Below are 24,984 nucleotides of genomic sequence, written 5' to 3' on the forward strand. Positions count from 1 at the left end.
GAGGCGGAGGGAGGGGGTAAGATGGCGGCGCCCGTCCTGCTGCGAGTGTCGGTGCCGCGCTGGGAGCGGGTGGCCCGCTCCGCGGTGTGCGCGGCCGGCATCCTGCTCTCCCTCTACGCCTGCCACCTGGAGCGGGAGAAGGGCCGCGACCTTCACTACCAGGCCTTGTGCGACATCAGCGAGCGCGTCCGCTGCTCCGCAGCCATCACCTCCAGGTGAGGCGGGGATGGGACCCGCCGGCGCCGCCGCCTCAGGCCGCCGCGGGGAGAAGGAGCTGAGGGCGCGGGAAGCGGCGGGGCCGGGCCCCGGAGCGCAGTCCCCGGCGCCTCAGGGGCTGCTGGGGGGTCCGGCGCGGCGCTCTCAGGGGGGCGGCGGCTGGAGGGCTCGGCCGAGCGGGCAGGAGGCTGCGGGCCGGGGCTCCTCCCGGGGAGGGCTGGCCTGGGGCGCGGAGGGGCTGGGCCTGCGCTGGGGGCCGCGGGGCGGGCGGGCCTCGGAGAGGGGTGCCGGGGCTCCTGGTTTAGGCAGCCCCTGCGGCGGAGGGCCGCTGCTGTGGGAACGGCTGTGCTTCGGGATCGCTGCGGGCCGGAGGGCGAGGCACCTGCGATTTCTGCCTTGTAATCAGCGGCAGTTAATTGGAGTGACAGGCGTTTCAGTGGCAGACGCAACGTGGAGTAAGATGCTGTAGGTGTGACTAGTGGTTGAGGCCAACATAAACATGTACAACTGTAGATGATTGGCTTTGGGTTGTTTTAATTGGAGTATCCGAATTGCATTATCATTGTAATGTTACTTGGCAGCACAGGAGATTTCCGTCATGATACAGAGAAAGTGCTCACTTCAAGAGAGATTGGGCAGCAAAAGCCCAGTCCAAATCCTGATTTATTTTACAGGTTTTCTGTCAGTAATTACTTTAGAAGTTGTTTTCTAAAGGTTGGTGTTTCTTACTTCTGTTAGGAGAGTCGATGTATAAATTTTAATATGCTCCTACTTTGTCTTGTTAAGGAACTAGTCAACTGAATTACAGTAACGAAAAGACAACTGCTAGCAGTATAAACATGCTACAGGAGATACTTTTGGCTGTAATTTGGGCAAGAAACTCCTAAAAGCGTATTCTCAAGTATTTCAACTGAAGAGATAAAATGATTTGTCAGCAGTCTTAAAACTGCTCTGTGCATATATATATATGGGTGTGTGTATATGTGTATAGACGTATAAAGACATGTGCAAAAGTATCCACTGGTAAGGAGCTGGGAAAGGGAGAGTTTTGGTTCTTCAAAAAGTATGTATGTGTTAAATACTTCCTTTTTTAAATTATAATTTTGTGATTATCATGTTAGTGCCTTCAGCTGAATCGGTACTTGAGATTTTAAAAATATTTTCTCTCTCAGTGTAACCTGGATGAAAGCTGTCACAGTTTTTGGGAAGGTACTTGCTGTATTATCATAACAAGCCAGTGGGGGAGAGTTAAGGTGGAAGCTGGTTAAATTGTTCAGGTGAAACATACAGGAAACTTTTATTCTTAGAATCACTTCTGTGGTGGCAGAAGTGGGATTGTGTTATGTGACAGAGAGGTGTGTCTACAGATGTCTGGAAGGAGGCTCTTGGGATTGAATGAGGGCTTCAACTCTGCTTTTCTGTCTGTCGTCAGATATCTTCAGTTTGTGAAGGTGCTTGTTCATGTCTCTATTTGAGAAGTGTCCTGAAATGAGAAGTGTCCTGAAATGAGAAGTTTCAATCTAGGCAGGAAGAAGACTTTGATAAGCTTGACAGATAAACTTATAAATTAAAATTATGCATAGGCTACTGAGATTAAACCACATGAGTATCATCGAGAATCTAAATTTTAACATAGCTGTAGAGGTAAAAAGAGAATAACGGGGATTTAAGCACCTAAGTAGCCTCTGTAGTAGTCTGTTCTTGTATAGATTTGGTCCTTTATTAGCTTTTTATTGTTATTGCAAATGCTGCTGTTGAGATAGTAAACACACATTAAAATTATTACTTCAAATTCCCTAAATGCTTTGAAGAAGTAAAATAATTCCAATTATGTCTTTAGGTATTTCTAATTATGGAATAATGCTTGGTAATGATAGTGTTTGTTAGTAACACTGCAGCTGAGAAGTTGAGTATGCCGTGGTAAGACCTGTAAACACTGCAGGAATTCTGTGTAAGAATGTGAACAGTTAGGGATAAAATGAACTAAATCTAACTAGCAGTTGCTAGGAGAATCATGCTTGAAGACTGAAGTGTTGCAAATGTCAGGATAGCTCATGATAATTAGAGCAGGTGCTGAAAGGAGTTTGTGGAAAAGGAGTGTGCGAGTTCTGTTCAGTCAGACCATATTTGGAGAAGAATGTGTTTTCAGTGCTGTGCAGGACACAGACAAAAAAGGAGTATTGCTTTAAAACTAAGACAAGAGGGCAAGTTGTTAAACTTTGAGGTACAAATAACATTGAAAGAAATTAATCTTATTTTCTGTGTTGCCATGGCTCCCTGTGCATCAGTCATTCTCTCTCCCTCTGTCCAATAGAATATTGCTTGTTACTACCACACATCTCCAAAGTTTCTCTGAAACTTGATTTCGGAAAGGAACTTTTAATGACTATTTAGATTTCACCGAGACAGCAGAGTTTCAAATATGGTGTTCCAGCATTTTCACGTCATGCAGATTTAACTTTCAACCGTTTATTTTCTGAACAAACTTTTACACTGGCAGTCACAAATAATTTCATTAGCTGATTAGCAGAGTTGACTCTACAGAGTTAAATGCGTGACAGACTTGTACTTTGTGGCTTGTGCTGGCTTCTAGAGTGTTCATTCGGTTGTGTGACTTTTTTATTTAGGCTAAGTTTGCTGTGGAACTTGGAATGTAACAATCTTTGCATTTTGAGTGTTGACTCCAACAGTGGACTGAACTTTAAAGAGCCAATCATGGTGTTGGGATTAATTTTAAATGTACAGAATAATTAGAATAAATTAGTGTATTCTTCCCTGAGCTGGGTGACTTTGGAACTAAGTTCTGGTCTTTGGGAAGAACTTTTTTTCACTAATAAGCTGTTAATATTTCCAAGTCTTGTTTTTAAGCCTAATCTCATATTGGCTCAACAATGAGAACAGAAATGTTGTAAAGATCGCCAGCATGCAGAGGGAGGAGCATGGAAAATCTTGTATCAGAGACTGACTCATCCAGAAGATTATGCTGGAGAGATACCTTCCTAGTATCCCTTATGCAAAATACTAATGGTCAGCATATTTCAAGCTTTTATCATAGGGAAAGTTCATGAAATAGCTTAAAAACAGCTAAGGACTGTGTAATAAGGGAAGGTATTACAGAAATACCGAGCGCTTTCATTTGGCAATTGCTGTAGATGTTTTAGGTGAATTGCTGTCTTATATGCAAGAATAATTAAGTGGCAAGAATGGCTTTATTTATAATGAAACTGGCTAATAGCAGTTCCTGAAAAATCTTCTTGTTTTTGCAGTTACAATGGTTTCACAGAGGGAATTAAACTAACAGACAAGTTTCAAGTAATACGGTAGTGGTATGGCATGAAATTTAAGCAGTAATGCAGAGACCCAGAGCTTTTTGCTTTGTTCATTTGTGTCCTGGGAGACTTTCAGGTTCTCTGCTCTGATGCGTTTCTGCTTTCTGTCTTGATTTATGTAAGGTTCCTGCAGAGCAGACAAGTGGATGGCTCTTTATGAAGGGAGTCTTGCAGCGTGGCATGTGGTAATGCTGTAACAACTTTAATACAGACTTAAGATAGCTGGCCCAAATGACCAAAGGGCACATGTCGCTGTATATCTTTAGCAATATTTGTCACTTTTGGCCAGCTGCGTAAGTGAAGAGGTTTGGCAATAGTCAATATTGATCTAGGTTAACATCTTCAGCTGACTTACCGAAGAAGCTCTAGAGTCAAAATAGGATTCCAAGATTCAGTGTTCTTCTGGATGTAATTTGATAGATGACATATTTTAGGGATTCCTTGTTCTGAACTTTATGCTGATGTGCAAGGATTGTCATCTTGTATTTGAGCCACTCTGCCTATTCTGAAAAATGCATATCTGCCTTTTGTCTTCTGGTGGATGCATCAGAGTAATCATCTGGTAGTTCTTGAAAATGTACATTGGTAAAATTTTGTGTGTTGTGGACAGATCTGTGCAGATGTGCATTTGTTTTACTGGGTTTGCCAAGCGTGGCTTGTGATGACTGTAGTATTATTGTTATGCTCACCTTCATAAATCATGTTGAGCAGTGAATTTAGACCTGTGTAAATGTTATGTTTGAATTGCTCAGTCTTGTGACATAGTACTTCAGCGCTATGTTGTGTGAGTATAATCATGCTGGTATAGAGCTTATTCCTCTGCAGAGTGGGTATGCAGTTATGCTGTAAGATACTAAAGTTAAAACTTTGACCAGTGCTGGTTTTGCAGTGAAGCACACCTTGCTAAAACGATTGTTCTGGTGCGTCTTTATAGAGTGCAGACCATAACAGAGATCAAGTTGACAAGAACGACCCCATTATCTAAGGAAATGGGACATGGAAGAAAACTTCTCTGACCTCTTCCCTACCTGATGTTTATACTGCAGGTTCCCATTCAGTTCTGTTGTGGGGCAGTTGCTGTAAACTTGATGTCTGTCAAGTTTGCTTGATTCCAGGTTAAGAACGTTATATAGCAGCTATCTTTCATATTCATGGTAAGTTCCTGATGTCCCAGTGGTTTTTTTATTGCTGTAAGCAAACATTCAGATGTGTTTGAGTTTGACAGCTGCAATTGTTAGTGACTGATGTAAGGTGAGAAATGGTGAAGGTAGCTTTGTGCAGGTAGTATAAAAGGGGAAGCTTGTTTAGCTCCTTCCTGTGAGCCAGCATAGGCAAATGATGCTCATGTGCTTTTTTGAATTTTTACTAGTTTCCTGAGTCTTTGCTAGTCAGTAATTTCGCTAACCTGAGCCAAGTTACTGTTTTTGTTGGACATCTTTGATTCTGTGTAGAAAAAAAGACAGAAGTTTGATTAAACTGCTGAAGGGCAGTATGTGGAGCAGGTGCTGGTCATTCAACAGGAATCATGTTTGTGATTCTTCAGCTACCAAAATAGTTTATGTGAAACTGTTGCCTCCAGAGACTGAGCTGCAATCTATCCTGTAATTTAAAATTGGTTGGTGATTATTTCCAAGGATTGCAAATTGTTGGATAGCAGGTGTAACGGTGCTTTTTCAGTTAGTCTGGATTCATTGGTTTTGCTCTCTGAGGGAAGGTTTGAAGATCTCTGATTTGTTGATGGGGCAGGGGGAAATTGGTGTAGACAGATTCTCGCTAGTGTGTCAAGCACTCTGCTCCAGCAGGGTTTGGAGTGCTGCAGGTTAAGATGATGGTGAGCTGGCACAGAGCTAGCTAGGTGAGTGTGATACGAGTTCTACAGCTAAGGATAGCAAGCCATAAAAAGCACAAACAAGCTGAGCCTGCTTTCTAGAAAAGATTTTGCCTTTGTGTGTTGTGTATCCGTCATTTATCTTATAATGTCAAAATGTAACGAAGGAGGTAAATTACAAAAGTTTTACAGAAACAGATTCAGTGTGAAAGGGGAGGGAAGAGGGACTCAAAGCAATACGTCTGCTGAAGGGAAAAACACCTGCCAGAGCTGTCGGGTAATGGACTTGGTTGGGGAGGCAGGGTGCAGGGGCTGGAGGGTGTGAGCTGAGCGGAGCTGGAGGTTATTCCTTGTGCTGGGGAAGGAAGGTGTTTCGGGAGCCTTTATAGAAAACCGGCTTCATTAGAACTGAGGAAGGTTGTTCTCAAAGCAGCAGAACCTGATGATAGTTTGAGTGATTTTTGTCTCATCTCTTTAAAGAAAATTGGTGACTGAATACTTCAGACTGATCCAGTACATAGTGGCTGAGGGACATCTTTTGTAAAATACAGCAATACCCTAGTGACATGAGGGGGTTTTTCAGCCTTAGTGGTCTGATCTTGAACATGTGTGGTTTTGCTTTTCAGACATACATCATTTCTAGCTTGACTGGAATTTGCAGTAGGGCTGATATTTTGCCTGATGCAAAGTAAATTTAACAAAGTGCCTGGAGTTCAAATTCAGACTTCATTTATCGTAACTTAATAGAATAGATTATGTAGAAGGAATACAATGCTGTTGGCTTGTAGCTTGAATAACCAGTGCTTCTGTAAAGACTGATAAAATAATTAACCACTGTGCTTGAGATTTTCCTTATCTAGACTCTGAGATTTTTTCGGACTGTTTCTGAGGTAGAGCTGGAGGATATATAGAACAAAGTATCATTTGTTTAGGGTAAATACTGCTAATAGTTTTAAACATTAAGTGAATCCAAAAAGTTGAGCACTCTTGGCAAGTTTACAAATGGGAATTTTTAATCTCCTTTCTTGTGGCTTCTAATTGAAGGCTTTTGCTTAATTTATTAAAACTGTTACAATGGCCTAAACAACCTTGTAAGCATGAATGAAGCTTAATTCAAAATCCTCTAGTGAAGCTGTAAAGAAGCTGCAACCAAAGTTTCTTAACATTGTGAAGTACTAACGTGCTCCAAATCCTTTGACCTCTATATGAGCTTTTCACTGAAGGAGATGTGTGAGTATAGGCCAGCTTTACTCCCCTCCTGAGAACTTCCATTCTGTACCGTAACTTATCTCAGAAGTCAGATGACACTTAAGGAAATATGCGCATTACTTGCCGAGTGTGGGCTGTTTTAAGAAAATATGTATTGTTTCCGTGGTTACAAAGTGGTAAATGGTGTTTGCCGATAACAAAATAATGCTTATGGGATGAAAAATAAGCCTGAAATGAGGGGCTTTAAGTAAGCTACTACTACTCAGAAAATAGAACTTGAGTTCCTTACTTACAGTTCTCTGAAAGTTTAGTCTTTTTTACTGCTGTTGTTTTCCATTTTCATTGCAGCAAACATAAAAATTGCGAGAAGTGTGTTGGAAAACCTGCTGCTGCACAAACCCAAAGTGTTCTCGTATGTTGAGTCATACATGCCATTTAATAATCTGGTCTCCTGAAGTATTTGATAGCATTTTCAACTGGACGTTTAGGAGACTGGAATGTGAATTGGGAAGTGTGGGTGCTTTGTTCAAGGCATCTGGTACTCGCTGATGTCAGAGACACAGTGCTGAAGCTAGCTGGGTTTGACCTGATCTAGTATGGTTATTTTCATATTAAAATGAATATACTGTAGGTAATTCTTTTCCTGATGTGAGAACTGAGGATTGCCAAGTGAAACTGAGGTGATGTGATTCTGGAATTCGTTACCAGGGGATGTTGTGGAAGTCAAAAGTATGTGTTCAGAAGGCATCTAGGTATATGCAGGAAGGCTTCAGGGTAGGCTACTCAGCATGTTGATGCAGGTGAAACCCCAGTTCAGAAGTTTCTTAAGCTGATTCTTAACTTAATGATGATTGAGGACAAGGAGACCATCTTGGGGAATGATCTCTGTAAAAGCCCTTAAAAGCATCTCCGACAGGTAACTGTCAGAATTGGGCTGCTTGACTAAAAAAAAACAACAAACAACAGTATAACATTTCTTACAGAAAGTGGATGAGACAGGGATCAGACTCCTGAACAAATACATACTTTTTGTTTGTTTGACTTGCTGTGTTTGGCAGGCTTGGAGTTCTGTTGCTTTTTGAGCTAATACTGATAACTTACAGCTTTTACCTTGTTAAACTTGGAGGTTGGTTGACTGAGAGAGTAGTGTACTGCATGAGGTTCTCTTGGTTGCCTTTCTGCCAGTGGTATCGTCTCTGCTAAATTACGGTAAACTGTTTCAAGTGTACTCCCATAGTACGCTGTTGTGGGACAGAGAGGATGTTCATAATTGTGCAGAAGAGGTAATGATTTAACAGTATCATATTTTATTTGTGTCATTTATGGATCAAAATGACCTCAGTTCTTCGTCTTCCTGTTAAGAGATGTCAAGCGCATGCAAATACTGCTTTAAACTTCTAAAAATGCAACACTTTTGAGCTTGGTTAAAGATTGCAGACCAAAAGGGACACTGTTTAGAGGGTGGATAATAGTTTTCAAGACCTCCTTTTGATAAAAGGAAATGCACATTGCACTAAAAGTCACTGTAGAATTCAATTTTAGATGTAAAGGAAACTACACGAATATTTCTAAACACTTTGTCGTGGATTTCTTGATTCTTGAGAAGTGACACAGGCTGTCAGCTGGAACAAAGGGGGAATTTGAGTTACTGAAAACATACAGGAAGATGTCATAAAGATTTATTTTAAAACTTCCTTGAAGTTCATTCAGATTTGCCGTTTTTAATAGGAGTGAAAATTGGGTGTGGCAAACATAGGCTTGCCACATGTGTTTGTCATTCTGCTCTGAGTCGTGCAGGGTGACTTCAGCATGGCTTTCACAACAGAGTGTTCGTTTTACTTAGCGTTCTGTATCCAAAAAATTGATCTGAGTTAACAGTAGTTCTTGTAGATTATATTCTTTATAAGAAAGGCACGTTCTGTGACGAAATTGAGTAGTTTATAGTCCTTTTTTACTGATGTTTTCTTTTGTGATGTTTATTCTAACCTAATTACTTCAGTCTTCCTTGCTATTTGTTTATCATATGTTTTTAGACTTTCAAAGTTATGACAGCTTGGGTGTGATTTGGATGATTTTGGTGTGAGAAGGAAGATTTTTACCATACTTAGTCGTCTTCCTTCCTCCAGCTGCTTGCAAAAATACTTGATTCATTGTGCCTTTTAGTGGGGTTTGGGACCTCCTTGAGGAATTAGAAAATGATTTAGCCTCTTCAGTAGAGAAATTAGAATATAAAGTCTAAATATTTTGCTTTTCAGTTTGATGCAGAAAACCTCCTCACACTTCAAACTTTATAAGGCTGGAAAAAGTGCTTTGTCTTAAACGACAGGCTGCTTACCTGTCTTGAAGTGTGTGAAACAAGATGCGAGATTAGAGCTGTACTCCATGGACTGAAATGTAATACTTGATGTACTCAAAGCTGCTACAAGGCCAACAAGATACTTAATGAACTATTGCATGTGGAAAAAGCTTTCACCATGGTCTGACCTTCTTCCAGCTATGAACAGATCGCTTGGGGACGCAGACTGTCAGGAAGGGCTTGAACTCATTTTCTTTCCATTAGCAACATTTTATTTGCTTGCAGAATAATTGTAGGGTCAGATTCTGTAGTCTAAATTTAGTTTCTGATGTTTTGAGTTTGCTCGCAAACACAACGGGATCTTGTGAGCATCAGAAAGGAGAGCGTACAGCTGGGGCAGGGAGAGGGCAGGAATTCGCATCCTGCCGTTGCTTTGAGCTAAGCTAACACTGAACCACAAACCTGGCTGCTCTTTGCGTTGTGCTGTTTAGCCTGTAGGTGAGGAAAGCTGGAGTGTGCTCAAATGGAGTTTAATGTCACCCTACAAACAATGCACTTGGAGACCAGAACAATAAATTGCAGCTGTGGATATTGAGCTGAAGCATCTATAGATGTGGTAACACAGAAAAATACGAGTAGACTATCAAATGCAAAATGATGGACCTTTAATATACTTCTCTGGTTCTTTAATACTGAATTTGGTAGCCGGATAACATGAGACAATTGGTACACGGGCTGTGACCATCTTACCAGAGTAAGGCTAAAAAATAAACCCTTCTCACTTAAAATCCAGGTAATGTTCAGTGTGTGGGAGGAAAGTCTCGTTGTTGCTGAGATGCTTTGGAACTTGCAGTATTTGTTTATAATGTTTGCTTAGGTATTGTTGCATGGTGTTTGATCTTTTTTAAAATCCCTCCTTCTTGGAACCGTGGCTCCCTTAGCCGCAAAGCTCTGCACTCCCATCTCTGCAGCTGCTTTTCCAGATCCATCCCTGATGCTGCTTCGCCCGCAAACTATATATACTATACGCTAACTGGGACTCCTTGCCTGCGTATGCTGCAGGGAGGATGCGTCACCAGCCCTGTCCCCCACGGTTTGTGTAGCCCCAGGCTTGCGCTTCGATGGCGGCAGGGAGCGAGGCAGTATTGCACTGCTCCTCCCGGCGATGAAGGTTGTGTTTTTTCTGACCCTGCGCAGCCTGGGGATGTGAGGCATTGTCCCCGTGGTGAAGCAAGTGTCAGTCTTTTCTCTGCTGGCTTAGAGCTTCGTATTTGCACATAAGTTTCGCTTCAGTCATCTACAAGATTTGAGGTCAAACTAGTTGAAAGTATGTTCGTTGGTTTTTTTTGCTCTTTATGCAGTAAACATGCTTTCTAGGAATTGGTACCTAATTCTCTGCTCGATTTCTTGGGGAGAAAAGCACAATACTTGGGTGTAATAGTTCATTGCAGACAGCTACTATGTTTGAATTAAAATGATTAATTTGAATATGTTTTTAAAATATTGCACAAGTGGCTGTGAGATTATGAAGTATTTTGGAGATGGTATTAAATTGTGCTTATTGTGGTACCTTTCTCGTGTGAGGAAATGGCTTGTAATATGGTAGTAGCCTTCCACTGGGCTCCAACATATGGTGAAGTCTGTCAGCAACATTCCTGTAGTGTGCAGAAAGCAAACCTGTGCTGTGCCTTAGTTCAGAACCGTTGCCTCTACTACAACAAACTATTTGGAAACTGCGCTTCTGTTGGCATAAGTGTAGCACACTAGTGTTTCCTGCTGCAACAGCAGTGAGGAATTACTCTTTTTTTTTTTTTTTTTTTACTTAGTTATGTGACAGTTAACCTGATAATGTGAACCTAGCCTTACATTTATGTAGTGCTTGACTTGATGCTCCGAAGCCGTGCTGGCAGATATTCTGACATTCTCTTGTAAGTGAATCAAGTTGCGTGTTAAAGTAGTGCTAACTGCTCTTCATATTTTCAAGTGACACTAATAAATATGGTCCTCACTTTGCTTTTACAAATAATGGCATGATCTGCCTTAGGGCATCAAATTACTGGTTTCTAGCACAAATACATTTGCTAATTTAATCTTTTATCCCCTGTATTGCAGCAGCAGTTTTGTAGGGCACATGCTGCTTTCTATCTTATCACTAAAAAGTTGAAAGTTGCTGTGTGGTTAAGGTGCTAGGTCAAAATGTTGCACTGCAAGGACTCTAACAAATGAGGCCTGTGCATCTTATGTGCATCCCCAACTTGTCTGCTTGACAGATTTGGGTTCCTCCTAGGTGTTACACTGATCAGGAGCAGCTGAAGTGCAAACATGTGTTCTGATTTGCTTGCTTTGGTGCCAGCGAGGTAAGTGCTGGCGGAGTTGGTAACAACTAGTTACCAAGTTGTCCCATTTTCCCTCAGCTGTATGGTGAGCGCATGTCCTACTTACTGGGGTGGAGAGAACTGCTAAAGCTGTCGTTGGAGGAAGGAAGGCTTTATCTGACAAAAGAGCTTTGAACTACAACCCTAGGAGGCAGACATGGTATTTGGTGAAGTTGCAGTTGTGTGAACTTGGCAGTTCCTGGCATGTCAAATAAGTTTCATCAGCAATGTGTGGAGTAGTTGTCCCTAGTGCACCCTGTTGCAAGCTGCTTGGTTTTCCAAGATAACCCCGAACCTCGGGACTGCGGTGGTTATGTCAGAGTACATGTATCTATTTTTTTTCTCTCCCAACAGCGATGAATTGAAAATACTGATGTAAAGCAGTAGGCATCTAAATAGAAGTTAATTAGTTTCACTGTTTTACAGATGGGGTCGAGGATTCGGTCTGTTGGGTTCCATCTTTGGAAAGGACAGTGCAATAAATCAGTCAAACAGTGTTTTTGGACTCGTGTTTTATATACTACAAATGCTACTTGGTAAGTATGAATTCAGCTTAGAGCCTAAAGTATGTAACAGGCCTGTGGTGATGAAAGAGGAGTGCATTATATGTTGCATAACCTGTAAGAGACCAAATAAATGCATGTGATTTTTTTTTTTTTTTTTAGCACCAGTCTACTGATACATCTGTCCAAAGGGCTTAAAAACCCAACTGATAATAATCAATTGCATTTTCTCCTGCTGTGCTATTAATATAAGTGTCAAGACAGTTGCTGCACTGGTATTTTCACGTAAATATATTTAGCATTGGATTGCATGATAGAAAAGAGAGGAACTAAAAATGGAATTTACAAGTTTTGCAGGAGTAATAGAGATAGCAGGCAAAAAAGTGCATGAAATGTAATGTACACATATTTCTTTGTAACTATATGGTCTGCTATAGAGCTATTAATATTGATAGACGTAACTTGACAAACCTGTAACTTTCCCACAACTCAGGAATACGGAAGATGGTAAATACTACACACACTTCTTATCAAAGGACTGTCGTACAGAACCTAGAAGCTCCCCTCCAAATAACGATTTGTCAGCCATCTTGAACTCATGGTATTTTAAACAGACTTTTATGTAATACAAACTTGCGGAGTAGCCTTCAGTTTGAATTAAGAGTGCTTAGGCTTTTTGCTTTGTGTGGAAGAGGGGAGGGAGAGCAGCAGTAGTAACTTTCTCTCTCTTGTTGCAGGTATGACAGCAAGTGCAGTAGCAGCTCTAATCCTCATGACATCCTCCATAGTGTCTGTAGTAGGGTCATTGTACTTGGCATACATTCTGTACTTCGTGCTGAAGGAGTTTTGCATTGTCTGCGTCATCACATATTTGCTGAACTTCATTCTCTTTATCATCAACTACAAACGACTAGTTTATTTGAACGAGGCCTGGAAACGGCAACTCCAACCCAAACAGGAATAACGCCTGTTTGAACTTTTGACTGACAGTCTGAAGACCCAACTTCCATTAAGTTTATTTTGCAGTAATTTTTTATTCTCCATATCAGACACTTTCCCTGAGAATCATAACTGAATTTTTAATTATAAATTTGAAGGGGCCCTAGATAATTTTTTTGTGCTAATCTTCAATTTAAATGTGGTTATGAAAGAAAGCTCTAATACAATCAAAGACAAGCTTTAACTTTACTTTGAAGGAGTTTTAGCCACAGCAAAACCTAGACTCTGTCTCTTCCCCCTCCACTTGTGAAGTGGGTAACACTTGCTATAAAATATCCTGTATATAAATTCAGGTATAACAAGATGCGATCATGACATTAAATATTCTAGACTAGCATTACCATATTTAATGTTGCCATGTTTACAGTATGTGTATTACTTTTTTTTTAGCTGATGGACTTAGATTTGACTGGGACTTATACTGTAAATAAAATTAGAAATATTGGTTTCATCCCTGGAGAACTCGCTGTGCAACCAGTTTTGTCAGCCTAGGAGCTGTCAGAGTGTTCAGCTAACAGTCGACTGACAGGATGGAAGAAGTGACCTCTGTAGAGAACACCGTGTTGCTGCACTCACTGCTAGTGCTTTCACAAGAATGATGGCTGGGGTTTGTTCCTTTTTTTCTCTTTTTGTCTCCAGTAACAAAAATGGAATTAAAGCTGAAACCTGAAGTATGTTCATTAAACCGCAACTTCATTACTTTCTGTACAGAATGAAAATAGCTTAATGTGGTCAATAGAAAGCTGCCACCGGGATATTATGTGCAGACTGGGGATTGGTGTATCAAAGAGCGTTCTTTGAAAGGACTTAATTTCCATGCAGAGTTGTTTCATTTTTAAACTGTGGTCAGACAGCCAGTGTTACTAATGTTCGATGTTATATGAATGCTGCAGTACAGGATTGCAATTTGCAGTGGAAACCATTGACTGACTGGGATAACCGTGTACTGAAAAAGCAGTTACTTAATTGATCTTTGTCGCAATCTTTGGTTTGCGCTATATTGGGAACTGAACTTTAGGCTGACACACATAAGATCCCTTGGAAGGGCACCCTGTTTAGTGGGATAAGTAAGTAAATGTGCTGCTGAAAATGAAATGTGATATAGTGCTATCATTGCTCTTTCTAATAACTAATTGGGGAAAAAAATTAAACTGCAGATTTAAACAAAGGAACAAAATTGTAAATGTTGTTTCTGTGCTCAGTGTTCTAAGGCTGAATGTTCAAAGTGCCTTCTGTCTTAAAATTTTAAACCAAATACTTTGTGTTGAACTTGGCAGGCAGAAGTGTCCTTGCTTTAAAAATGAACAAACAAACAAAATTCCCGGCAACTTGCTGAGGACAGAAGAGTATTAAGAGATATATTTTAGTTTTTAGACTGAGAAGTGGTAGCAGTATTGTTTCAGTTAACTTAAATCAGTGCGACAGAAGGTGGATGATGCAGTTCAGCAAAGTACAATACTTGTGTTTCAGACTCTGTGACACCAAAATGTATAGGTTCAGCTACTTTCTGTAATTGGTGCTGTGCTGCTTTTCGCCCTTGTCAGCTTCTAAAATATGAAGAATTCCAACTGCATACCCATTTATTTAAAGAATTAGTTTAACTAATTTTAGGATTTTTTTTCTTAAACATGAATGTCAGAGACACTTATGTTGTATGGCTAAGTGGATTATAAACACTAAGTTGCTGAGGATAAACTTGACTGTGAAACATGCAGTGTTCCGTAGAGAAAATAGAATTTTTAGATTGACTTCACAAAGTAGTATTTAAATTAATACTGAAGTAATTTTCTGGTTTGTATCAAGGATGTAGGTGGAAACTGCTTTTATGTATAGAGTTCTGTGGTATGAGTAACATCTGTTGCATGTAACACTAAATTACTTGTCCCTCTTGTCTAACAGTTTTAGACAACAATTCATTAAATGCGTTTTGTATTGACCAGAGTATAGTTAAAGCTTGTCTTGATGTTTAGTTCTGTTTCTCAAATGCCTTGAACTTTGATATGAGGGGAGTGGATGATGTCAAACTGGTCCCTCAAGGCTTTAGTTTGTTCTCTTGCAAGCCTTGAGGCAGTATCACTGTTTAATACGTTGTATAGATTTATTTTGATGCATTCCTGTGATCTACACTAAGGCATCGTTTTCATCCGAGGGCGAGGTGAACACGTGCTGCCTGAAGTGGTTAGTCGCAGCGCTAATACCTCAGAACAAGCAGCAATGGAGACAAGTATAACCAATGGTTCCTTGGTCCAGTTCCTGGGTGTATTGCGCACCGGGGAAAAAAGGAAGAAAAAGCCCCATCAGCTGAGAGTATAGGTGTTGACTAACTTCACTGTGTCTTGTGCTTGTCTGTGTGGGCATAGTCTGTTAATTCAGTTTGTTCAGTAAAATTGTTTAGGGCCAGATTTTCAGCAGTCGTGTCTGCAGTCCCTGTTTGTGTGCGCATAGGGATCAAATGGCAACGGAGTTTGGCCTCTCGAAGAATTTGCAGCTACAGTTTGTGCACGATCTTGCAAATCTGATCCTTAATTGTGAACTCTCTTGTTTCGTGTGCTTTTCTTGCAGTTACTTTTTACTGGAAGTGATTTGTTAGAAATGGCCCTAACTCTTCTGCTTTCTCTCCTGTGCTTCAGAAATGCAGTTGGCCAGAATAAAGGGCAGAATCATATTAGCAGTAGAAATTTGGACCTTTTTGCTTCCAGTTCTTTGACTTTTTCCTCGTTGCTCGCAGTGATAGAAACAGCATATTTCTTCCAGTGAAACAGCTCAGGTTACAATTAGTAACGTGATGGAAATCTGACGTGTGCTTCATGCAGCTGCCCCCCCTGCCTGCCCCCAGCCAGCGCAGATCTCATGGCAGATGTGGGGTTGATATTAATTTGATCCTTACAAATCCAAAGGCAAGTTCTGAGAAATACTGAGGATACAAGAGCATGGGTAAAAGCTAGTAAGTAATACCTGCTGTGGCAGAGGGACAGGGGTGCAGTGTCGTTACACAGATTCTGGTTGTGGTTTCAGAATTCATGAGAATGGAGGCGGGGGGAAATCATAATCTGCAAGCAGTGGTTCTGAATTTGGGCTTTCTTTCCCCTCCCTGGCTCTCAGAAGTTCTGCAGGGAGGGGCAGATTGGAAAGGCAAAAGAACCTCATCCCAAAACCTGTTTAGGAATTACGCATTCCTGAAATCCTCTTCCTGTAAGGTACTTGCTACTCTTAAGGCCAACGAAGTATTCAAGTCTCGTTTCGGAAATGAATGTTCTTGGAAATTTCTTACTGTGAAGTGTTTGCAACGCTAAGGCCAATGAAACATTCCCTACCACCTTTAGTATCTCAAATGACAATAAGTCTGTTATTAGGAGATTTCTGCATACTGTAGTACGCATTTGTCTTCTGCTGTACAGACACTCTTGATGGTTCTAAAAGATTGGTGAGGTGCTTCAGGCAGCACTCGATGCTTCTAATTGATATGGGCGAAAGTCAGAGACCTCTGATAGCTTTGGTTCTGCCAATGTTGTTTAAACATGATCTAGACAAAACTGGTCCGGAAAAGAGAAAGTATTCTGTTACCATAAAACTGTATTAAGCATGGCCTAAATATTAGGTGTTTGTTCTGTATGGTATGTTCCATCAACTATTTATTACTAGTGCTTTAAACTCCAAAGTAAACATCTATTTACATGGAGTCAGTGGGCAGATGTTCCTTTTATCAACATAGGGTGAGGGATTCTCTATTGGAGGTTTAGGATACAATTTTGCTAACAGGTAAAACAATGTAAATATGTACGAATTCTATTTGTTGCACATAACTTTTTGGTATAAAAAAAATAAATGTAGAAATTACCTGTGGATGTCTTGCTGCAATCATTCTTATGCTGCATTCATGCAGTCCAAACAGAAGAGCTTGAATGAACCCAATCAGAGGCCTTTTTGGACTCAGTCTGAGCCTTAGAAACTGTTTTTAAAGTCAGTACTGTAATTCTGTTTCTCGAAGTGTACGAATTTGTGATTTTGTTCAAAGACATTGTGTGTTAGCAGTAGAAGGGTTAAAGCACTTGGGTCCCCAGAGATACCAGTTTATAGAACTTCTGCAGCTTCCTCGAGTCTTGCTGAATGCTGTGTGCACATGGGTGGGCGCAGCATGGACTTGAGGCTTTAACTGTTTACAGTTCTTTAAGCAACATGCAAAAAACCACAAACATTAAGTATGTTGGCTTTATCCCTTCCTGTGTTCCTTGGTTCTGTAGGTAACTCCGCTCTGACCATCACAAAGTATCTGGAAACTGCTGTGTTTTCCTGGATTTAGGAGAGGGAGGGAGCTGTTGGGGCAGGGTCAGACAGGCGGCGTGGGTTTACAATTGCACTGAGCTGTTCAGCACGAGCAGGAACTGTGACTCTGAAATGTGTGCTTGGCATATGTGGGGATGTTAAACTCTGCATCTGTTTTGTTGGACTGAATGAAACTAATAGCTTTCTCTTCTGCAACTGCAAGCCCTGTGTCTTATCATTGGGATCTGAGCCCTAGTTTGTAATGCGTTAACAACGTCAAATCTTTATCTGTATTTTGATGTGGCAGCTGTTGGTATGTTGTGTCTGTTGAAATGGGGAAGAAAATGGCTTAAAAGAAATCATGTCTAGAGATGGAGAAGTTGAAATGACTTTCAAACATTGGTAGTGGGCTTAAATGTGGTATTCACTCTTCTACCACGGTACATTTGAGCAAGTGTCTTTTTACTATGGATAGACTCTTATATTCTGGGGTTTTAGTTACATGGAAAACATGTAAACCTAATATGGTATAACCACAAGGAATGTTGATAACATGTTTCTTGTTTTCCCTTAAAAACTCAAGAAAAATTGTTTTTGAAGTTTGCAGTAAACGCATGTCGTTCTGCAGGTGGCTGCGTGGAAGGTGGCGTTGGTTTCTAATGTATCACATCTAAAGGAAAGAGAATTTGGCCACTGCGCAGCATGAAAGCAGCTATTTTCTTTATACTGGCAGATGTTTTGGTCACTTTCTTGAGGTACTAGCAGAAGAGCCAATTGCAGAAGTAGTAGTGATGGCAGCAGTTTCACATAGTATTTGTGAATCGGAATAATGAAACTACATAATTGTGCTAGCTTCCAAAATTCAGTAGGCAGCCTCAATTTTGTGATCCTGCTCTTGGGACAGCCCTGGGATGTCACAATAAGAAATTTGCAGTGTAAGTGTTCTGAGCTCTTCTGTCAGTATTGGCATCCTCTGTTACAGTGTAAAGCCTGGCCTTTAGAGCCTCCAAGACTGGTGTGTGGCCTGAAAGGGACGTCACTACACTATATTACTGTCTAAAGTAGTGTGTGCACGTTAATTTACACATTGCCCTACCCCAGAATGCTTCAGGCCAGTATCGAAAAGGTTTAGATCAAATTTACCCTCTAGACTACTATTACTGTAGTACATAGTGGCAATTTAATATGAAGGAAGCTCTTCCGTGCTGGAAGGTAAAACTGCATCTAATAGTGGCAGTTCTGGTACTGTGACTAAAATAAATAGTTTTAAACCAAATTCAGTTAATCTAGTACCTGCCTACCTAACATACTCCACCTTGCTGCTGTAGTACGAATCCTATACTGTAGTGGAGTGTGGTGGGTATCCTCGCAGAAGGGGTGGCTCCTGCACTTCCTGAACGCTGTGAACTCTCGGAAATTCTCAGCCAGCCGCATACGCTCTGTCTAGCAAGAGAAGCCCTCTAAATTGTGCTCTTCAGTAATCCTGTGGAAAATTTGCTGTCAGCTGAGTAGTGTAACTCTTAGGGTAGTATAACTGGAAAACCTCATTTGCATTTGAGGGATGTGATGTTCATTTAGAGTAACTTGGATTTTTTAAGTCTTCAGCATTGATTTGTATCATGTAATATTTTTCATTTTTTGCCATAAACAGATACCTCACTCAGGATCTCTAACTTCAGCTCCTTGAAAGTCTGAATATTCATTTTACTGCCTGGAAGCAGGAAGCCTACAGACACGTCTAAGCATGGGAAACTAGCGTTTCTGACCTGCTTTGTATCACAGTAACTACTTCAGGTGGACTAGAAATTGCATTAGACTTGCAAGACTCGAGTCAGGCATAAATATTATTTAAACAAATTTAATGAATAAGTTGAGCATCGTACCCAGCCACTATACCTTTTGATTTCATTTTAGAAAGAGGGTGTGTGATTTCATTATAGGAGGAAGACAGCTTGATTCATTTGCAATCTTCCAGTATCTTTCTCTAAGAACAAATGCAGCTGATTTGGGCTGTCGTTGGCGGGTAAATATTCCTTTCCTGTTCCCCAAAACACGTGTGGTCCCTGTGGAGAAGTTATAAAATAAAACAAGTACACATAAAATGCTCTTATATCCCCTGCTGTGAACTCTTACAACGGATGTCCTAAATCAGGCTAGGTGGAGGAGACCTATGCACTGTCTTCTACACAGTCAGGTACAACAAGGAACTTGGCAGATGGAATTTGCGTCATCTTGGCAAGATCAGCTGATGTAACTGAGCAATATAGCTGCAATTCATTGTATTTACAGCTGGTAAGTCGCTGACAGTTAATTTGGATGTGCCCATTAACTTGGTCAGTATTATATTTACAGCAGATGTTCCTTCTGCCATCAGTTCCACCTTGAAATTTGATGGTGAAAATGTTGATTACTAACTGTTTGACTGTGCTGTCCTTTAGTGGTGTCCATATCCTTTTTGCCTACTTCAGTTTTCATAGGAAACTAGAACAGATGATCGTAACATAGAGACTGGAACCGCATATGTGTATGTAAATGTGTCTACGTTTTCTCTGTCCTCCTATTTGAACCTAATATTACTTTTCTGACTGCTTCTCTGCGATGACTTAGCTTTCTAATACCTATATTGGTGCTCTGCAGGTTATTCTTCACGGGTGTGTCTGCCTGAAATGAACACTGACTGTTCACCACACGACCTCACTGCAGGTGGCATATGCATAACTGCTTCCTTAGGAGGTCTCCTGAGCTGTAGTAGCTTAATTTCTGTGTGACTGACTGCACTGTAGATTAAGTAATGCCTGATACTTTGCAAATGCACTTATTTATTAATAGTGGATGGAGTGTCTTGATAGACAGTTGTCAACTAGTGTGGTCCTCTATTGCTAAGTTAAGTACCTCTGTACCAAGTTAATAATACATTATTTAAGGTGCTTTGTTACCAAGGTCAGTTGTGGATGAAATACACAGCAAGTGAGACACATCCCTAGCAGCTGACTGAAGCTCTGAATTAGAGGATGGCCAAGAAATAAAGTCATCTGGGTCTGCTCACATGCTTCCCTTGCGTTCTGCCCTAGCACACTGTCTCGTGTTCTGGGTAGCATCTTTCTAGGTGGGACATCTAGGACCTTAAGCTGGAGACAGAGGATGCATTAAGTGCAGGCAGGACCTTCCCTTGTGGCTCTGGTCATGCTGGGCCTTGTCACAGAAACCAGCTGTGCTCTGTCTTGGTAAGCAGAGGGCCCTTTTGACCTACCCTACAGCACAATATTCTTGGTATATCATAAACCATTTTAAACTTGCAGGGAGGATGGAGAGTTGTTTAGATATAAATACAAGCTTACCTTGATTAGTCATGAAATCAGCAAAATTCCATATGAGCTCCCCAATCAAATACTCCTTCCTCTTTTTGTCAAAACCAGAATGGTACTCTCTTAGCATAGCTTTCTGGTACTCCTCACTGAACATAAGAGGTGGATCCTACAGCCAGGAAAAAGAGGTGGCCTTAAATGAAGGTGACAGTTAACCTCAGCAAAGGCTCCATATGTTAACTTTCTATTTACTGGGGACCTGCTTCCTGAAAACGAGCTTTAGAATTGCCTGGTCTTTTCGTGGCCGCTGCATTAACAATGGCTATTTAGTGATGATTAGCAGCTACTGAAATTACAAGGGGAAATGCACATAGAATACAAACATAATGCCCGACCTACTTGGAGGGAGGGAGTCCATGGTTTTGAACTCTGTCATGACAGGTGTAGGAGTGCCAGCCCCTTCTGTGCAGGACAGCATCACGACGTGCATGCCTACCCTCCAGTGCCCTAACTTCTGATCAAGTGTTTTCTACAAATGCCGAAGCAGAGATTTCAGAGTGCTCACTGCTTTTACTCAAAGCTGAAAACTTCTCTTTAGGTGGAATCTAACCTTTGTTAGTCCGTGGCAAAGCTTGTTGATTTCAGTAGAGCAGGATTACGATCCTGGAGTCTTTCAGACACTTACAAGCTAATGCATCTCAACTAAGTAGTCAGTCTCAATGGTACCCATCTCTTCTAATGAAGTTTTCCTGACTCAGTAAGAGCAGCAGCGCTTTTTTTCCATCTAGGGCGCCTGTAACACTTACACTGTGAAGTCCAGGAATCGAGTCTGCTCCATATTCACTCTGGATAATGGGCCTTTGGTAGGTTTTATACCAGTTCTCAAACTGTGTTGTGAGTTGTATTGGAATAACTTCCAGATGGCCTTGGTCGTGATACCAGGAGAAATAGCTGTTTACACAAATTATGTCCACATAAGGAGCCTACAAAAAAAACAAAGCAAGTGTTTTGTCACAGAGCTGAAAGTAGACAACCTTCACTCACAAAGCTAAATCCTCCTTTTGTTTCGTTTCATAGAATGGTTTTATTACACATAGAACAAAGTCCTTTCCCTCATCACTCAGGCCCTCCCAACATGACATCTTTCCCAGAAAAAAAGGCAGGATAAATTTTAATAAGCTAATAGCATATTAATTTGGCATTTGTCTTACAGGCTTAGAAAGTCAAAGCAAAAGAGTTAGACAAGATCAACCTATTTCATCCTCAGGTTTGTTAGAAATTTTTGAGTTTCCAAGATGTCTCTGGCTTGCTGGTACATTTAGATGTACTTTTTGAGTATTGAAATGTGATGATCAAGTTAGTGGTCAAATATTTTGACTAGCAACTAAATTTGTGCATCCATGGTGCAATACTAAGACTAAGCGTTCTGCAAGTTATATGCCATTTCTACCACATGGACAGTGTGATAAAAGGGCACAAAGCCCACTAAAGATAAAGTGATGTTGTATGTAAGTTGTTCAATGTTCTCTTGACATGTTTTGTAATAAAAGGAAAAAAGTTCTAATATCACATCAGTGTATGAGATCTGTTCTTTGGTGGTGCTTTCCTGTCTCCCCTCAAGCTAGTCAGAACACACTTGTGGGGATGGGATACCTGAGTCAGGCTGCGCGTGCCTGATGAAACAGCAATATTCAAGAGCCAGATCCCTGCTGGGCACCTTCAAAAAGAACTAAGACCACCAGTTTTATTTTCCTGGGGTGGGGATGAACAGACCTCCGAGTTACAAAAGGGTGTTCCTGCTAATTGTAGGACAGCTTGAAAGAAATGCAAACTGTCACCTGTAACAGGGACGGGGTAGTATCGTGTACCTACAAGCTCACCTGCCAGAAGTGTTTATTGTACAGGAGTGACAAGTGTTACAAAGCCATTTTGAAAAATTAAGAATTACACAGGCACTACCCTGGGAACAAATGTATGTGTGTTAAAGATCCTTGGTTCATGCTCTGGCCAGATTAAGGCGCAGACATCCAAGAGAAGTGCCTTTTGGCTATTTATACAGCTCTAGGACTTAATTATGAAGCTGGAAGAGCTTTCAGATTATTCAGCATGAACAGACATCTGCGAAAGAAGATCCAGAGCAGTTTAAAGCAGGAATTAGAGCAAAGCTTTCTTCCTTTAGACTTCCACAAGGGCTGTTAGCATTTTAAAGAGGTTTAAGCTTTGGTTTAATTGCAAGTGAAAATTCTGAGCATTAATAAACACAATCAATGGAATAGCAAAGCATGACAATGTTACTGGAATCCAGGGGTTGGATCCTGCATACTACACTCAAGACACAGAACTGTTCTTCTCTCTTACAGATACTTTTTTCAGCTGGACTACAACTACAGGATAAGGTGCTTTGTACTAGAAAGAGGAAGTACAAGTTCTCTTCTGCCTCTCCCTGTTTAATATCTGCAGTAAACTTGGGGAGGTGGGGGGAAAGGACTGTAAAACAAATGACAAGAAGAGGAAATTTCATGTATGACTTTAAAAAAAGCTAGAAAATAAAGTAAACTTACACCACGATCAAGCGCGTAATTAACATTTGTCACAAAGGTTACTGGTCTGGAGGGATCGAGAGCTTTAGTGCGAGCTATCACTGTCCTGTTTGCAAACAGTAAAGCAAGATTTCAACAACAGCATGGAGAAGCACAGCCCCATTTCCCCAAGCTCTGTCCTTTCACCCCCTCTCAGACATTTGGAGCTGCTTCTGATTTAGGAGGCAGAGTATTTTTAGTTAAATACTGCAGGATACTTGGTGATTGTCTGCTATAAAGTGCCTGCAAGTCTAGCAAGTTCTTCAGGGGTATAAATATGATGGCAGAGACTTATCTGTCACAAAGTTGGTTGCTATCCCACCTGAAAGAATGGAAGTACACCAAAGGCAGGCCTGTTAATGTGTCCGTCGGTGCCAGCAGCTTGCAAGCTGGTGAAGGGGCAGTGAGTTTGGTCATGAAAACGTGAGGAGGGCAGTGGGAAGCTTCTGAACAACTCCTGGCATGTGTTGCTGCAAAAGCACGAGGCCCTAGCCCTCCACCACAGCAGGCAGAGCAGTCACAGGTTGGCTGCTTTTGAGGAAACCCTGAGTGAGGCAGGTGAGACAGAGACTGGGAGGGTCCAGCTCTGCTGCTACCTTGACATTGCAGGAAGGCTGTGGATCATTCTGAAGAATGAAAATTCACAGTTACCTCTTAATGCACCTACAGCTACTAGGGACAGTCTGCAACCCCATTACAGAGATGACTCTTAGCTATCCAAAGCTTAAATCTCTTTAAAAATAAAACCAAGGGGTATGCAGGGACTTGAAGCAACAGCTTTAAAGTGGGGTGTCACAGTCCCCTGCAGAACAAATAACTAGCACTAACTGAAGAACCTTGTCTTCAGAATTAAAGGCAAATTATTTTACAGTTTTGCTGTAACTGTCAAATACTTCAGCACACATCTTCTATCAGTAATGAGGAATATCCTGTTCCCATCGGGTCTGCTTTTGCTTGATCTTTAGGTCAAGAAGAGATGCTTAGACCAAATGGACTGCCGGTAACTTTACAGAGCCTTGCTAGTTCAGAAACAATAGGTTGAGACTGTTGTGCGGTTCTGAGCATCAGCTCAACACATGCAGCAGTTACACTTTTAGTTTGCATCTGCAGGTACTGTTTCAGGGTTCCCAGAAAAATGCTTGCCCTCTCTTTACTATTTCTCTGTGCCATCCCAAAGGAAGAAGATGCATCATTTGCCACGACTCAAGCCTCAGCTCTGTGTACAAGCAGACGCACTTACTTAAAGTAGTAAGCTGCTGGGGGCAGGTCTGATGCCGGCTCGTTGGCTACTGACCACATCACGACTGATGGCCTGTTCTTATCCCTGCGGATCAGCTCCTCCATCACAACGAGATGATGCTGCAAGGACTTGTTCCCAAAGCTCTCGCTTAAAGACAAAAGGAAGTGAGACCTGGTGAGGTGACGGTATAAAATCAAGCCCCTTTGCCTTTCCCTGGGAAAACTCACACCTCTGGGGAGTGGAAGCACAGCTGAGCGTTGACGCTGAATATGGCTTCTGCCCCATTTCCCCAAAGCCTGCTCAACAGTTCAGGGCCGCAGCCTGGGCTCGTTAATCACGCCAGACTAAATGACGTGATGGCCATGTGGCAAAACGCCCTCCAGTTGCCCAACCTCGCGAGGCACACATGGTGCAACGGGCTGATTTCTAAATAGAGCAAAGTGCTCCCATTATCAGGCCGCTGGGTGCTGTGGGATGGGAGGGGGACACTGTGGCAGGGACGAACATCGGAAGAAGGGGAAGGGTCCTCTGAGCAACTGCTTACGGCATTTTAATCCCCACCGCCGGGCACTCGTCGATCACCACGATGCCGTAGGCATCGCACAGGTCCATGATCTCCTCGGCGTAGGGGTAGTGGCTGGTGCGGAAGGAGTTCGCCCCCAGCCAGTGCAGCAGGTTGAAGTCCTTCATGACCAGGGGCCAGTCGAGGCCTTTGCCACGGATCTGGGCGGGGGGGAGAGACATCACAGCCCGTTGCACCGCCAGGCCGGGGCTTCTCCTCACGCGTCAGCTGCCAACTACCGAGTCCCGCTCCCGCCAGGGCGCTCCCAGCCCCGGGCGCC

At 41.7% G+C, this 24,984-nt stretch overlaps 2 protein-coding genes across 2 annotated transcripts in view; one reads left to right on the top strand and one right to left on the bottom strand.

The window, feature by feature from the left end:
• Positions 1 to 21,892, top strand: VKORC1L1 (vitamin K epoxide reductase complex subunit 1 like 1). Its single transcript, XM_075440491.1, has 3 exons — positions 1 to 215; positions 11,680 to 11,789; positions 12,494 to 21,892. Exons 1-3 carry the CDS (start codon positions 22 to 24, stop codon positions 12,718 to 12,720), a joined length of 531 nt encoding a protein of 176 aa, XP_075296606.1. The 5' UTR covers positions 1 to 21; the 3' UTR covers positions 12,721 to 21,892.
• GUSB (glucuronidase beta) overlaps positions 18,861 to 24,984 on the bottom strand; it is a 12,090-nt gene continuing 5,966 nt past the window's right edge. Inside the window, exons 7-12 of the mRNA XM_075440489.1 lie at positions 24,687 to 24,865; positions 24,143 to 24,289; positions 22,885 to 22,969; positions 21,130 to 21,306; positions 20,357 to 20,492; positions 18,861 to 19,081 (exon numbers count right to left, since the gene is read on the bottom strand). Of these exons, the coding sequence (XP_075296604.1) occupies positions 18,924 to 19,081; positions 20,357 to 20,492; positions 21,130 to 21,306; positions 22,885 to 22,969; positions 24,143 to 24,289; positions 24,687 to 24,865 (882 nt within the window). The 3' untranslated portion in view covers positions 18,861 to 18,923. The remainder of the gene's footprint in view (positions 19,082 to 20,356; positions 20,493 to 21,129; positions 21,307 to 22,884; positions 22,970 to 24,142; positions 24,290 to 24,686; positions 24,866 to 24,984) is intronic.

The sequence above is a fragment of the Opisthocomus hoazin genome, chromosome 20, assembly GCF_030867145.1.
Source record: "Opisthocomus hoazin isolate bOpiHoa1 chromosome 20, bOpiHoa1.hap1, whole genome shotgun sequence".
In the NCBI taxonomy this organism is placed as follows: domain Eukaryota; kingdom Metazoa; phylum Chordata; class Aves; order Opisthocomiformes; family Opisthocomidae; genus Opisthocomus; species Opisthocomus hoazin.